The sequence below is a fragment of the Halichoerus grypus genome, chromosome 2 (genome assembly GCF_964656455.1).
Source record: "Halichoerus grypus chromosome 2, mHalGry1.hap1.1, whole genome shotgun sequence".
NCBI classification, from domain to species: domain Eukaryota; kingdom Metazoa; phylum Chordata; class Mammalia; order Carnivora; family Phocidae; genus Halichoerus; species Halichoerus grypus.
This window is the reverse complement of record NC_135713.1, coordinates 137,587,837-137,603,753: the sequence shown is the minus strand read 5'-3', so window position 1 is coordinate 137,603,753 and position 15,917 is coordinate 137,587,837. Positions and strand designations below refer to the sequence as shown.

Sequence of the window (15,917 nt, the reverse complement as noted above, 5' to 3'; positions counted from 1 at the left end):
CAAGTGAACTTTATTTATAAACAGATTTTAAATATTTTAAGTGAAGTATTAGTATTGTGGTTTTGATCGATACTTAACTATATGCCAGGTATTGGGATATAAAGAAATTTTTTCAGATGATGCTACTAAATTGATCTAGTGCCTTTGTGTTTGCTCCTGATCCACTACCACATCTGGCTTAAATCATAAGATTTTTCTCTTTAAGACTTTTTATGCTTTATTTCCCTACTTTATTATTCATACCTCTGCCCTTTGTGTTCAAGTCAATGTACCATACGTTAGCTATTTTTGTATCATTTCATAACTGGGATTAATCATTTTGTATTCTGTATTAATTTCTTAATCCTTCATGGTATACCTTAAGTTGAGCTTCAGTTTATGTTAAAGAAAATTTGTAAAAACCGAACTCATGAATACAACGGTAAGATTGGCAGTTGCCAGAGGCAGGAACGAGGAGTGGATGAAATACATGAAGAACGGGGGTTAAAAGGCACAAAATTCCAGTTATAAAATAAATAAGTCCTGTGGATGTAATGTACAGCATGGTGACCATAGTTAACAATACTTAATTGTATATTTGAAAGTTGCTAAGAGAGTAGATCTTAAAAGTTCTTGCATCACAAGAAAAAAAGTTGTAACCAGTGTGTGGTGATGGATGTTAACTAGATTTTACTGTGCTGACCTTTTTGCAGTATATGCAAAATCAGATCATTATGTTGTACATCTGAAATGAATACCATGTTATATGTAAATTATATCTCAACTTAAAAAAAGAAAACTTGTGTTGTTATACTAAACAGTGTAATAATAACCGAATGTAAATGGAATGTCTCATTGGTGCTTTCTAGCTGTTCATGAGACTTTCTATCTAGTTGCTACTATTTATTGAGCTTCTGCTAAGTGCCTAGCCTGTGCTAGATGGGTAATACATATTATAGCTAATCATTACAGCAACTCTATACACACTTCTGATTTTATAGATGAGAAGAAAATGGAGGCTCAGAGTTTGTCCCACTAGATCAAATTCACATGACTAATTAAGTGACTTATTTGGGATTTAGACACAGGGATTTCTGATCTACATTTGTGTTTTGTCACAGACCCACTTTTGAAATAAAGTGATCTTTCCAGAGAGACACAAATCCACAGTCCTTAATTGCCAAAGTGAATGCCTTACTTATTTTGAACTTTTTGACCACAGATATGTCTCTTCCTTTCTTGTTTTTGTTGGGATGACAACACAGCCTTCTCCTCAGTTACCCAAGTCATAAGTTGAAATCTGTCCTTGAAGCCTCTTGTATCTCCTCTTTTTTAGTTGGTGTCAAGCCTTGAAAATTCTGCTTTTGAAATGGCTTTCAAATTCTTGCTTCTTATTTTCATATTTGATTCAGATCCTCATGATTTCCTTTGTGTGTTGTAGTCAGTTAACCAGATTTCCCTGTGTTTTTGTTTTCCCTAATCTCATCTATCTCTAGTCTTAATTTTTAAAAAAGAATCTTTACCTTTCTTTGTGTACTGGAGCCTTTGAAAGCATGGTGAAAATTTTGGATTACCTCTCTAGAAAAATACACATGCTATACAGATAACTTTTGCATATTATCTCAGCAGAGGGAGGTTTACAGGCCTCTTCAGGTCCATCTTTTGATATCCCCCCACCCCAGTTCAGACCCCTTGTTCTAAAATACAGATCCACTTATGTAACCCCCACACACTTAAAGCTCCCAACTATCTATAACAGAGCCCAAATTCCTTATAAACTTCAAAAATGCTTTATAGTCTGACCCCAGAAACTTTTCCAACCTTACTTCTTTTTCCAAGTCTACTGTGCACTTTATTCTGTAGCCATAAACCAGATTATGAATCATTCTTGGGGATATATTTGAACTTTCATGACTTCACGTCTCTCTTTACATGTCTCTACCAGAATGTGAAGTCGTCATGCAAAAGGACAGCACTTCATTTGTCATTGTATCCCTCCCAGTGGCTAGTGCAGTGCGTGGTACAAAGAGGATGCTCATTAAATGTTTGTTAAAGCAGAGATTATATGACCTATTCCCTTTTTTCCCAAGCTGCTCCAACAAAATTAAAATACAACCTCCTTCCCTCTCCCCCAAATCTTTTGTTATTTAACTTTTCTTAGAAGTTGTGTTATTTTTATAGTATTATATGAAACTCTTGACCATGTGACTTAACTCACTAATTAAATACCTAAATAATAAATGGTGAATAATATATATATATTTTTAGGCAATCGTCTTTTAACTGGTTCTAGCTGTTTGCAACTGTGGTCCAATGCTAACTTGGAGAAGCCGTCTGAAGATGAAAATCCAGATAAATCAGATCTTAATTTGGGGGACTGGAGATGCATTTGGCATTGCAAGTAAGCAATTAATTAGGGGATTAAAGTGATAAACCTGTTCATGGTGGGTTTTATTATAAATGCCTTTTAGTTTGTGTAAAACTACACTAACATGGAAGTATTAATTTTTTATTCTGTGATAGGTCTTTTCTTATATACAGAGGATGCACTATTTCCCATGTTCTACAGATTCAATTTTTTTTAATTGTTGAGTAAAACACCTGGAAGGATACATAAGAAACTTGTTAAGCCTGTATGATTATCGTTAAATAGAAACTTGCTGAATTACACAAAAGGAGACAGAGACACTTCCCATGCTTTTGACTAGAAGTTTTCCTTTTGTGAAGAAGTGTATTTTTCCCAAGTTACTTTATAGATTGAACATAATCCTTGTCAAAATTCCATTGGAATTTCTACTTTTGAGCATGGTTTTAAATTTCTTTTAAAAGGTTAAATATGGGAAAATCAGGGAAATTGAAAGAAATAAAAAAATGAAGATAGCATAGTAAAATGATTTCTAAAGCTAGAGCTGGTCAAGCAGTTTGTTTTTGATGTAGGAACAGATTAGGGTCCGGGATTAGACACAGTTACACAGGGAGATTTCGTATATAAGTAGTGTCATTTTACATCATGGGACAAACTTGGTATCTCTGTGGAGAAGAAAATGAAATTAGAGTCTGTTTCATACCTGACACCACAATAAGTGTCAAAAGAAGGAAACATTGAATTTCTATACAATGAAACAAATAACTAGAAGAAAATACAGGTAAATTTTTGTAATTTAGAATTGCAGTGTCCATCATGGTAGCAACTAGTGACATACCACTTGAAATGTGGCCAGTCTGAATTAAGATGTGCCATAGTATACAACACACACTGGATTTCAAGAACTTAAAGGAAAACAATTTAAAATATAGTTATTTTTTTAATTGATTATATGTTGAAATGGTAATATTTTTGATATATTAGCTTAAATAAAATAATTTATTATTTTTTTAAGATTTTATTTGAGAGAGTGATTGAGAGAGGCGAGCGTGCGCAAGAGCGGTGGGAAGGGCAGAGCGAGAGGGAGAAGCAGGCTCCCTCACTGAGCACAGGCTCTGGGCTGGATCCCCAGGACTCCAGGATCATGACCTGAGCCGAAGGCAGACGCTTAACCAATTGAGCCACCCAGGCTCCCCTTAAATAAAATAATTTCACCTGTTTCTTTTTACTTTTTAAAAATGTGGCTACTAGGAAATTTAACATTTGGTTTATGTTCTATCACTACTGCATGAAAAATGCTGCCTCAGATTAGGGAAAGACTTTCTAGGTACAATGCCAGAACTAGAAACTGAAAGGAAGGGAAAGGAAAACATCAGTAGGTGTGACCATATCAATAAAAATTCCTGTAAAGCAGGGAAACTAAAAAGTTGGGAAATATTTGCAATTTGGAGTTAATGCCTTTTTTAAAAGGAGGTCTTAAAAATTAACTAGAAAAAAAACATGGTAAACAAAAATGGACAATGAAGAGAAAAATTGTAAATGATAGTACATATAAATAATAACAAATTAAGAGTTGATGGACCTCACTCAAAATCAAGAAGTGCAAAATATCCAGAAAGAATAGGATGAATAATATCCATTATTAGTGAGTGAGGTACTTTTATATCCTGTTAATAAGGGAATGCAATTGGTATTTTTCTGTAGAGCAATTTGGAAGTATGAATCGACAGACTTAATTTTTTTTTTATACCCTTGAGATACTAACTCCAAGATTCATTCATTCGTGCAGCAAATATTTGCTGAATGTTTATCATGTTTCAGGCAGTGGTAAAAGTGCTTAGAATATAGCATTGACCAGGCAGGGAGAGAGAGACTATAAACCAGTAAACCTGTATGACAAAGTTAAATGCCGTTCTTCTTGAGTCAGTTTTATATGAAACAGTAATAAAATACATCGGATACCAAAGTGAGAGTAAGGCAGACCTGGTAGAGAGTTTAGAAAGGAGGTTTCAGAGCAGCCGGTTCCATGTATTTTGCACCTCTCAGCTAGATCATATGGGTTTTAAAAAGGGTTAACATATAGAGAGGGAATAGGATTTTGCAAAGAAAATTCTTTAGCAAGAGTTGTCTTTGCTCTGGAGCCTTTCGTGTAAGCTTGTAGAGAGGAAGGAGCAAAGTGTTATATCGCCTTCACCGCAGTGCTTCTGGGCAAACTGAGAATTTGAAATGTGTTTCATGCATTTGGGAGAGGGGAAGAATCTTAAGTTAAATCAAGATCTGAGTCCACAGTAGTAACTTGGACTAGACATACTATTTATTTGAGATGGTTAATTAAGCAGAAAAGCCATGGCACTCGGGTTTCAATTTAGGAGCAGCTGATGATTACACTAATCGGAACACATTGAAACATCGGGTTTGATCACATTCCTGTTGTGATGCGTTTAAAACACTTTCTGTATATGTTAGATGAAGATCAGTAGTATGCTAGAGAAAAGTAAGTACGGTAAGGGGAAGAAGAGTAGAGGTGACTTCTGAGTGTAGACTTGAAGGAAGTGAGGGAGCAAGCCATGTGCGGGGATCTCTGGGAGAAGGATGTTGTAGGCAGAAGGAACCTCAAGCACAGACTCTCCCGTCAGGGTGTGCAGGGTGGTGTAGCTTGTGGCTGGAGCAGAGGTCGCTGAGAGGTTATTGTGAGGCGTTTGCCTTTTATTCCGAGTTGGGAAGCTTTTGAGGATTTTGAGCTGAGGGAGCACTGAGGACTGATTTCCCCTTTAAAAGGACCTGCCTTAAGCTGCTGTTTTGAGAAGACCTGGAGACAGAGGTCACGGTCATGGAAAGGATTGTCATGGAGATCAGGCACTTTTAAGTATTTAAGAATATCCTTAGAATTAAGCAGATGCATAAAAATGCATATACAAGGGTGTTCACCGCACCACTTTTTTTGTAGCAGCAACAATGAGAAAATAGCAGTGAGTAGTTAAATAAATTATTTTAAGGCATTGCATATATCTGTAATGGAATAGCATAGCCAGTAAAATAATACAGACCTATATACTTGATATGCAAACATGTTCGTTACATACTTTAAAATAAATATTACAAAGCAAATTGTAAATATGACCTCACTTTCCGTCCCCTCCTCCCCTATATCCTACCACAGAAAGTAGATAGAGAAGAGAGGGTGGAGAGCCGGGTCTGGAAGTCTGTGTGTTAAAATGTTAGCAGTGGTTTTGCCTGGGAATGGGTGTTGTGGTATAGGTGAAACTGATGATTTCATTTTCTTCTTTTCATACCTTTGTATCGATATTTTCTATTACATATTTATTGCATTTAAAATCAAGAAGATAAGTTATTTTTTTAATTAGTTTCAGAGGTAGAGTTTAGTGATTCATCAGTTGCCTGTAACACCCAGTGCTCATTCCATCAAGTGCCCTCCTTAATGCCCATCCCCCAGTTATCCCATCCCCCGACCCATCTCTCCTCCAGCAGCCCTCAGTTTGTTTCCTAGAAGTTATTTTAATTTGGAATGAACTGTGACAGAATTCCTCTTTGGCCTCCTTTACAAATAAATTTAAAACGAATTTATCTAAGCACGAAATGGAAAGCAGCGATAGTGTAGGTGGTCTTGAGATCAGCATATACGGGTAGCCAGATAGGAAGGCAATGAAGGGACAAGAGCCAAAGCTCCTTGAAGAAGAAAAAGGCAAGTGTGCACCAAGTGTATAGGTCAAGCTGACAGGCTGACTCCAGCCTGCTTGCAAGTCCCCCAGTAACCCACACATAATCCTTAATTAGGTAAATGCTACCTTAAGGGAGAATTCATTTCAAAATCTTGATTTATTGTCCATGAAAATGTATGTTAGAGTATAGATATCTCAGGGCTTTGGAAATTAGATTTCCAAACTGAAAAATGAAACCTTTCTCTTTCTCATATTCTAAGGCAATGAGAGCTATGATTCTTTGTCCTAAGCTTTAAAGACTGATGATACCAGTCATTCTTGCATGATTCTTATACATAGATAATTTCACATAAAAATAATTTTTATATTTAACTTAAACATTTATACTTTTCATTGTATATTTATGAGATATACTTAAAATTGAATTTGAAACTTGTGTTATCACAAAATTTTCCATTATTTGAAGCAAGTTGCTGAACATAGTTTATAGAAGTAATATTGAATTCTCTCTGATTTTCCTTAAAAATTATTTCTTACCTGTTTGATTTACAGAACTGCTTCCCAAATTCATTTAATGAAATTTTCACCAGATGGAGAATTTTTTGCCACTGCTGGGAAGGTAATTTGTGAAAATGCTGTTGCTGTTGGTTTATTTTGACAAATCAAAAACATGAACTGGCTTCATTCTTTTAATTTATTTACATTGAAAATATTTTCTATTAAAATGTTAAATAGCAAAAATTGGCTAAATATTATTGTGTTAAAAGGCAATATGGTATAATTGAAACATAGACTTAAAGGTATATCTGGATATAAATCTGCCATTTACCAGCTTTTTGATTTTGGTCAAGTGGTTAATCTTTTTGAGCAAATATAAGGATTTACAGACTTTCTAGGAGGACATTTGTAACCATTTTCATGTTTCTACCTGCTCATGTCAGAACAGTATATTTCCTTGAAATTATTTATTTGTAGTCATTGGTTCACCGAATGGTTCACTTACAACTGATTGTATGAAGTTAATTGTTCTCATGGATCGTAGCTTTCTGTAGAGGGAGGGTGTGAGATACCCTAAATCCTCAGGGAGGTTTTTGTTAGGAGAGAAGATTGACGTTAAGCATGGGAATGCAATTATAGCTTAAAAGCAGAACCTGGTACGTTCTAGTCCCCTTGTTTTCCCTTACTCCCCAAATTAAGAGATGCTGTTTTAATTATACTTAGGATATTTTTATTACATTATTTTTATTATTTTATATTTTAATTATTATTTAATTATACTTAGAATGTTTTATATAGTAGTAGCTATTAACTCGTTATTATCATCTTCAACATTTTCTTTGAACATTCATTTGATACTTCATGAAAACTCTTGTTTTCAAAGATTAGCAGTCTTCATAAGCCTGCTGGTGGTAATGCTTTCTTGTTTGATATTTGGCTAAGTGGGAAGACGAACCCTTCATCTATCAGTCTTCTCAGTGACTCCATTTAGCATACTGTATGATAACTAGCATTTTCCTTGATCCATTCCTTGCAAAGTATACATTCACACACTTTAATTCTCAAAGCACAATTATGGAATGCTGATAGAAAAGTATCAGAATTAGAGATTTTCTTCTCATTTCCTCCGTGCCCCACCATTCCTCCCATCCCTAAATTTCTGTGATTGCGGAGAAAATTCTTACCTTTGCTGTTTGACTGAATCTTTAATTTAATTCTGATGTGGATATTTTTCTTTTTTTTTTTTTATTAGGATGACTGTCTTTTAAAGGTATGGTATAATGTAGAAAACTGGCGGACAGCTGTTACCTCTCCGGATAAAAGTTCAGAAAAACAATCCCAAGGAGAAATGGACTTTTCCTTTGTATATCTGGCCCATCCTCGAGCTGTAAATGGATTTTCCTGGCGTAAAACAAGCAAATACATGCCTAGGTCAGCGATTTAGTCATTTTGTCTGTATTAAGAGAATGTCATTTTGACATTGACTGCTCTTCTCACTTTAAATAGCTGTAGGACTTTTGCCTCTGAAGATTTTAGTAATATTAGATAGTCCTTGGCCTGCAGATGTCTAGCCAGGGGTCAGCTGTGATTGACACCTCAGAGGAGAGCCATGTGAAAGGGTACTTTACCTCCATCTTCGATGTCTTTATCCTTCTCTTTGTTAGGTGTCCTATGCTTTCGTCTCTTAGTCATTGCCCATATTGCTATTTGTGTGGAATTTTTCATATTTCACTCCCTAATCTGGTACCTTCTCTGTGTATCTCCTCTGGTTTCCTTTTTGTTTTTAACTGCTTTATTGAGAAGATATACCATGAGGCCTCAAACATTTCTCTAACTGTATCCAACATCTTTGTGGAAAAGAGAGTGTGGTAATAGATTACTATGCCCTGAACTAGGTATTAGTTAACCTATACATGCATGCGCATGCGCACCTCTCAATACCTCCTTTCTTTCCTGTGACCCTTGCAAGACCTGATATCCCGTTGAATTTTTGCCTATACTTAGTAAGGCACAGAGACCTGTTTCTTAAGTGTAGGTAGAAATTGCTTTTTGTTTCATGGCCATTTTCAATTTGGCCACACCATGGAGCAGTACGGTTTTTCCCTTAACCTTTTGTCACTGATATTTAGTAGGACAGCTGGGTCATTTGTTGACTTTAGTTTTGCTCTTTTGAGCCAGCAGAGTATATCCAAATTTTTTTACAAAATGTGTATTAAGACTGATTTTTAAAGAATAGTTTAAGGTCCACAGCAAAATTGAGGGCAAGGTAGAGATTTCCCATATATCCCTTGCACTAACACATGCATAGATAGCCTCCCCCAGAGTGGTGTATTTGTTATAATTGATGAACCTGCATCAACACATCAGCACCTAAAAGTCTGTAGTTTAGATTATGGTTTGCTCTTGGTGTTGTACACTGTATGGGCTGAGACAGATGTAGAATGACATGTTTCCATCCTTGTTACCTGATTTTTTTTGAGCTTTTTCTGGTACCATAGGTACTGTTCTTCCTACCCCAGCCTGCCAGTCCAATAAAGCATAGGAGTAGGACACCGTAGGAACAGTAATGGTTCTGTTGTTAGGAGGATGTGCCTGAGTCTTCAGGCTAAGGGAGAGTGGTGTGGACAATCTATTGTTAGCAAAAGCCTGCTTCACTTTGAGAATGATTGCTCCAGTACCCCTGAGGTCATTGCCCACATATATAAAAATCTGTTTAGAATATAATGAGCTGTGGCATATGTTAATTCTTTTAAAAGTTGTAAATGGCCCCAATAAAAGTAACTGTCCTCGCAAACCATGAAGATTACATTATTTCAGAGGTTGATTTCTTCTGATACAGGCAAGTGTTTTCATTTGCACGTGGTTAGACCACAAGAGTACTAAAACAGAGATTTATGAAGTATTGTCTCTTTTGAGAGAGGACAGTCACATCTGTTCCTGACCTAGTTCACGCAGGATTGGTACAGGTGATCACAGTGGAGGCAGAAGTAGATGCCTTACACTGGGCGGTTACAAATGCCTGATAACACCAGTGAGACGTACCAGTTCTGTTCCTGGCTGTGTTCATTTTATCACTGCCAACTAAGTTCTGCAGCATAAGGAACTGTGGTATAGAACTAGAATTTTCTGTTTGATAGAGTATCTTGTAGAGGTCTCAAGAATTTTACTTTTGGTCCATGTCCTTTAAGAACCAGCTAATCTCGGGGCGCCTGGGTGGCTCGGTCGTTAAGCGTGTTAAGCGTCTGCCTTCGGCTCAGGTCATGATCCCAGGGTCCTGGGATCGAGCCCCGCGTCGGGCTCCCTGCTCGGCGGGAAGCCTGCTTCTCCCTCTCCCACTCCCCCTGCTTGTGTTCCCTCTCTCGCTGTGTCTCTGTCAAATAAATAAAATCTTTAAAAAAAAAAAAAACAGCTAATCTCCCCGAGCTCTTCTAGGTTTCATTTTTGCTTTACCAGCTGCCCGCAGGTATATGGTGGGAAGGCTGACCCTTTCTCATGAGAATGACGGAGATCCTGTCAAAATCCAAAACCATTGCTCTTTCTGATACGGCGTTTTGACTGGGCTGTACAGGTGCTTTGTTTTTCGCATAAAATTAAGGTACTTAGCCAAATGGTAATACTTGGTGCAAGGTACCACTGCTCGAGAGAGAAGAATGGGGAAGTGTTTGTAATGAGCATATACTTCTTCACTAGTTTAACACTGATGAATGTAGGATAAATTGGGAGGTTTGTTATACCCTCCCCAAAACATCCGAAAAGTTGGTTCTAGATGGCTAGTTTCAAAACCATCTTAGCCTGTTACATCAAGATAGGACAGGTGTTGCACACTTACCATCACCTGGTTGTCTTTCATAGGGTTATAGCTTTCTTTTGAGGGAGGGAACAGTTATACCTAAATATGATATGCCATTGAAGACAAAATCGGGTACCCTGATAAGTAAGGAAGGGAGGTATTGCCAGAGAAATGCCTCAGACAGAGCAGGGTATTTCTTCCCTGCTCTCCTTAAATTACCTGGGAGCTGCTTGTACTGATTGTAAGTATCCTGAGGAGAGTCACCTGGGGCTGCCCTCACTCCCAGGTCAGAGCCCTCTCCAGGCTTCCGCGTTGTGCTGCTTTCTTGCTTGTTTTGTTGCTTTTGCCTCTTCTGATTGCTGTCTATTCATTCCTTCAGTCTACTACCTTCTGCCCTTCCTTCCTAAGTCTGCCCTTTCTGCCAGTTAAAGATGGGCACCGTGAACCTTCAGCTTTCCATATTGCCTTTTGATGTATTTTCTTCTTTTTCTGATTGCCTACTTCTAATCTCCTGTCACTGCCTGTGTGTATGTGAATGTGCTAGAGAGATGCGGAGAGAAGGCAGGAGGTAGGAAGTCAGAAGGGGACAGAGAAAAAGTGAAGACAGAGGGAAAGACATGAGGGTAGGGAAAGGAGGGAGAAACAGGATTGAGAAAGGAAAGGAGAAGGGGCCCTAGCATGTGGAGAGAGGTGGAAAGGGAGAGTGGCCTGGAGAGGCTGAGAAACAGCACTTGGGGGGAGAGCACAGAGGGAGGGAGGCTCAGAGAGTGAATGGGAAGGGAAGAAAGTCAGGAGAGTAGGCAGAGGAAGGGGTGAGGAAGGGAGAGGTGAGAGCAGAGGAGGGAAGCTGAAGGGGAGAGCAACCCACACAAAACATGCTGGTTTCCTTTTTCTTCCCCTTTGTTAGAGATCTTTTTTTAATCAAGCAGGTATGTTTAACAAAGTGACTACTACAGAATATTTTTATTTCCTTTTTATTTTTCTTGAACTTACTGAGTTATTTGATAGAAGCCTTGTACTGATTGTTCTTTTTAAATCTGATATGTTTGAATATGTGTCTACTACGGGATATTGTGACTTCTTTTTCTTTCTTTCCTTTTTTTTTTTGATGAGTTACCCAATAAAAGGTAGTCTTTGTTGATGGAGATTCAACCTTTGAGCTCCTGATGCTTATGGGTTTTATTAATATGTATGTAATTGATCTTGCTTTTATTTTGTGACTGGAAAGACTGAATTCACTAGAAGTCAAGAATAAGGAAGGAGGTGGCTAGTAATTATTTTATCATGATTTTTCTATTCATGTAGTCACTGCTTTTTGCAAATGTTAAGCAAGGAGAGAATAAGTGTACTAAATAGTGTAACTTGTTACTGACTAGTGTGTGTGTAGCTTTACAGAAAGTAAAAACGAAGCATTATGAAGAAATCCGAATGGTAACCATCCACTGAGTAAATCAGAATATTTTAAAAGAAGATGTAGGTTTTTTCCTTGCTTATTAACTGAAGGATTATGGCATTGTTTCAGTCTTTGTTCTTTGGCTGTAAGAAGAATCTTAGATTCTTAAAACAAGAACTACCAAATTCTAGGCAGAAAAGAAATGGGTTAGCAGGTATTTGCTGTGATGAAATCAAATACCCACTCAATTTTAATGGGTTTGACTAAATACATTGCATAAATGTATATTGACATTTTCGTCATCGGTACCTTTGTTGTGGGCATATAATTAATTACAGAAGCACTGTAGAATGTTATACTGTGTGAGATTTATATTTTTGCCTCTAAAATCTTTTTATTCCTCAGGGCTTCTGTATGTAATGTATTGTTGACTTGCTGCAAAGATAATGTATGTCGTCTTTGGGTAGAGACATTTTTACCAAATGATTGTTTGCTATATGGAGGTGACTGCAACCATTGGGCGGAACCAATTAATTTAACAAATAACTTCAGAAGAAATGCTTCCAGTAAAGAACGAGTTCAAAATGCTTTAGATGTAAGTGTTTTTGTTAGATGTTATTTCCTACAAGTTTTAAAACGTTTTGTACATTGCCTATTTTGTAACATTCATCCTAATTAATATTCAAAATTATATGGTTAGTTATGAAAAAATATATATTAGAAAAACAATTCTCAGAAAACTTTCTATTTTATGTGGTTCAAAAAATATGCTGAAGTATTTCAGAGCATAAAACTACTTATAATTATGAAGTTAATCTTAGGTTAACTGATGGTAACAAAAGGAAGATTACACTTAGCTAAAATAACAAATGAAAATCTGAAAATGTAAAGATTTGACTGTAAAAATAATTTATATTTTTACTTTGTTTAGAGGTTGGGGTGTTTTGTCCTGTCATAATTACAGGAATGATTTGAATAGTTTTATCAGATTCTGTTCTATATTTGTTATCTTTAGAACCTTCTGGAACTTGAAGTTTTTTGTTTTGTTTGTTTTTTGTGGGTTTTTTATTTTTGTTTTTGTTTTGTTTTTGAGAGAGCGAGAGAGTATGGTGGGGCAGGGTGCAGAGGGATAGGGAGAGAGAGAATCCTCAGCAGGCTCCATGCCCAGCATGGAGCCCGACCAGGGGCTCAATCTCATGACCCTGAGATAATGACCTGAGCTGAAATCAAGAAGAGTCTGACACTCAACTGACTGAGCCACGCAGGTGCCCCTTGAAGTATTTATTTTACTGATTAGTGTAGAAAGGAAAAGTAAATTTTTGATGTTTAGATTAATTGAACATACACCAATAATACAGATTCTTATTTTCTTGATATGGAAAACAGAAAGTGATCTAAAAGTGATTTGTCTCTGAATGCTTTGTATGATTATGGAAAAACTATTTGTCAAATTTGGAGAGTATTCTCAGGGCTCAGAATATAATTAAATATATATTGCCTGGAGACTTACAACTGATAGAATGGTTATGTGTAATAATAGCTGAAAGAGGTTCTTGACTAGGAATGAAGACTCTCGTTCTGTGTTTAGGTGACCTTGTGTTCTGTAGAAACTATTTTATCACATGAAAGATGAGAATAAACAAATATCAGCACTCTGCCTTATGGGTCAAATGAAGTGATCTCTGTGAAAAAGCTTCGCGAATCAGCCATGATACTTGAAATATCATCTTAATGTATGATGTCAATATTGTTCAGTGCTTTATCATCATAAGGAGTAAACTGGACACAAAGGAGACAGTATGCATAGAGACATCATTATCCACAGACACATTGTTGTGAACTTTTGTTTTATGAAATTAATTACCAGAAAAATAAACCAAATAAAAATTGCAAAATATTGTGTGATGGTTGAAAGAAGTTAGGCAGTTTAGGTCTAAGCTTATTCTTCAGATTTCAGATTTCCTGCACAAAAGTACTGAAAGATGTTTGTATATATAAACTCATCTGAAATAGAGTATATATGAAATAAGTCAGAGTAAGGCAGATACCATATGCTTTCACTCATATGTGGAATTTAAGAAACAAAAGAAATGAAAAAAGAAAAAAAGAGACAAAAAAACTGAAGAGGTGGTTACCAGAGGGTGGGGGGATGGGTGAAATAGGTGATGGGGATTAAGAGCACACTTAACCATGACGCGCACTGAATAACGTATAGAATTGTGGAATCACTATATTGTACGCCTCAAACTAATGTAATGCTGTTAATTATACTGGAATTAAAAATGAGCTAATTAAAATGGAAAAATGGAATAGAGAATAATGTCTGAAAATCATTTTGTAGCCCATATATATATGTTTATATATATATATGCTTATGACGTTATAGCCACTGGTTTTACTTTGTTTTTACTGGTGCAGGTAAATCTGAGACACTTTCGCAGAGGTCGGAGGAGATCACTTGCTGTGGTAGCGCATACCGGATACCTGCCGCACCAGCAGGACCCTCATCACGTCCACAGGAACGCGCCGCTGCATGCCAACGCACTTTGCCACTTTCACATTGCCGCCAGCATCAACCCCGCCACGGGTAATAGACCACTGTCCACAGCTGTTCTGGGACTTGAGTAAAGTACTTTTATAACAGAGACCTTTTACTTCTAGTTTTGAATAAGTAAAACATTGAAGGTAACTTGCTTATCTAACTTTTCATTGTAGCCAGCCAGCTCACTGATCACTTAAACATAGGTTTTTGTTTACTTGTTTGCTTTTTAAAGCTATGATTTGGTTTCTGATTAAGATCTTAATAAGTCATTTGAGATTCTTAGTTTATTCAAAAGTTGAGATTTGAGCTGATACTTAACAGGTTAACACCATAGAATAGTATTTTGTTAACTGTTGTATAGTTCTTAAAATAAAACCGTTGTGTAGGGGCGCCTGGGTGGCTCAGTCAGTTAAGCGTCTGCCTTCAGCTCAGGTTGTGATCCCGGGGTCCTGGGATCGAGTCCCACCTCGGGCTCCCTGCTCAGCGGGGAGCCTGCTTCTCCCTCTCCCTCTGCCACTCCCCCTGCTTGTGCTCTCTCTTTCTCTGGCAAATAAATAAATAAAATCTTTAAAAAATAAATAAAACCATTGTGTCTAATGCTTGATCTTAGGTGGTCTTCCAGAAATAAGGCAGAGATATGTAGAAGTTATAACTGGAGGAATTAAGAAACTTACCTCAGTAGTCAAATATGTACTATTAGATTTAAAAAATCTAGAATATCTGGATCTATCTATGAATTTGAAGATTTAAAGTGCTCATCTTTCAGTAAATGTTTTCTGTGAGTTTAAAAAAACAGGTGGTCAGATTTGGAGTATTTAAAGAGGAACCTTAGAGTATTACTGGGAAAAAGATTAAAAACAGTATTTGCACATGATAAATAACCATCTGTACAGAAAGTGGAAAGTGAAAGCCTCTTTTCACCTCTGCCCGACCCTGGTTGTTCTCCCCTGAGATAACCACTATTGAGTTTTTGTGTATTTGGAGATACTCTTACGCATGAAATAAGCATAACCTATTTTTTTTACTCCATTTCTTTATTTTTTTAAATTTATTTTTTATTTAAATTCAATTAACATACAGTGTATTATTAGTTTCAGAGGTAGAGTTCAGTGATTCATCAGTCTTATATGATACCCAGTACTCATTACATCACGTGCCCTCCTTAATATTCATCACCCAGTTATCCCATCCCCCCATCCCTCTCCCCTGTAGCAACCCTCAGTTTGTTTCCTATTGTTAAGAGTATCTTATGGTTTTTCTCCCTGGATTTGCAGTACTATTACATTCTTCAAGGAAACAGCAATAAATGTGGTTCATTAGTTACCTGAATCAAAGAGAGAAATGTTTTGGTAAGTTAAGGGTAGAGATACTTCCACTAGGAATAAAAAGTGTTTGCTAATTTTCTTAGCTTTTATTTGGTTAACAACAGTCCCAGCTCTAAAAGAATCCATGAGCCAAGAAAATGAAAGGGGACGATATTGAACTATTTTTAGTAAAACCTTATATAAGCTTGGGAAATACCCTTACCTTTATCAAAAAACATACACTGGTAGTGCTTGTAATACCCAGAGGCAGCTCTGAGACTACTGGTTTTGTGAAAGTCTCTTCTGAATAAAGGACAACATTTTGAGAATAAAGAAAGCTTGGTTTCTTACCTTTAGTGGAAAAGG

At 36.7% G+C, this 15,917-nt stretch overlaps 1 protein-coding gene across 5 annotated transcripts in view; it reads left to right on the top strand.

Moving 5' to 3' along the window:
- DMXL1 (Dmx like 1) overlaps positions 1-15,917 on the top strand; it is a 135,210-nt gene that overhangs the window by 24,141 nt on the left and 95,152 nt on the right. For all 5 annotated transcript variants that reach the window (XM_078067597.1, XM_036123783.2, XM_036123786.2 and 2 more), the window contains exons 5-9: positions 2,248-2,380; positions 6,577-6,643; positions 7,775-7,953; positions 12,111-12,300; positions 14,124-14,292. In XM_078067597.1, the coding sequence (XP_077923723.1) occupies positions 2,248-2,380; positions 6,577-6,643; positions 7,775-7,953; positions 12,111-12,300; positions 14,124-14,292 (738 nt within the window). The remainder of the gene's footprint in view (positions 1-2,247; positions 2,381-6,576; positions 6,644-7,774; positions 7,954-12,110; positions 12,301-14,123; positions 14,293-15,917) is intronic.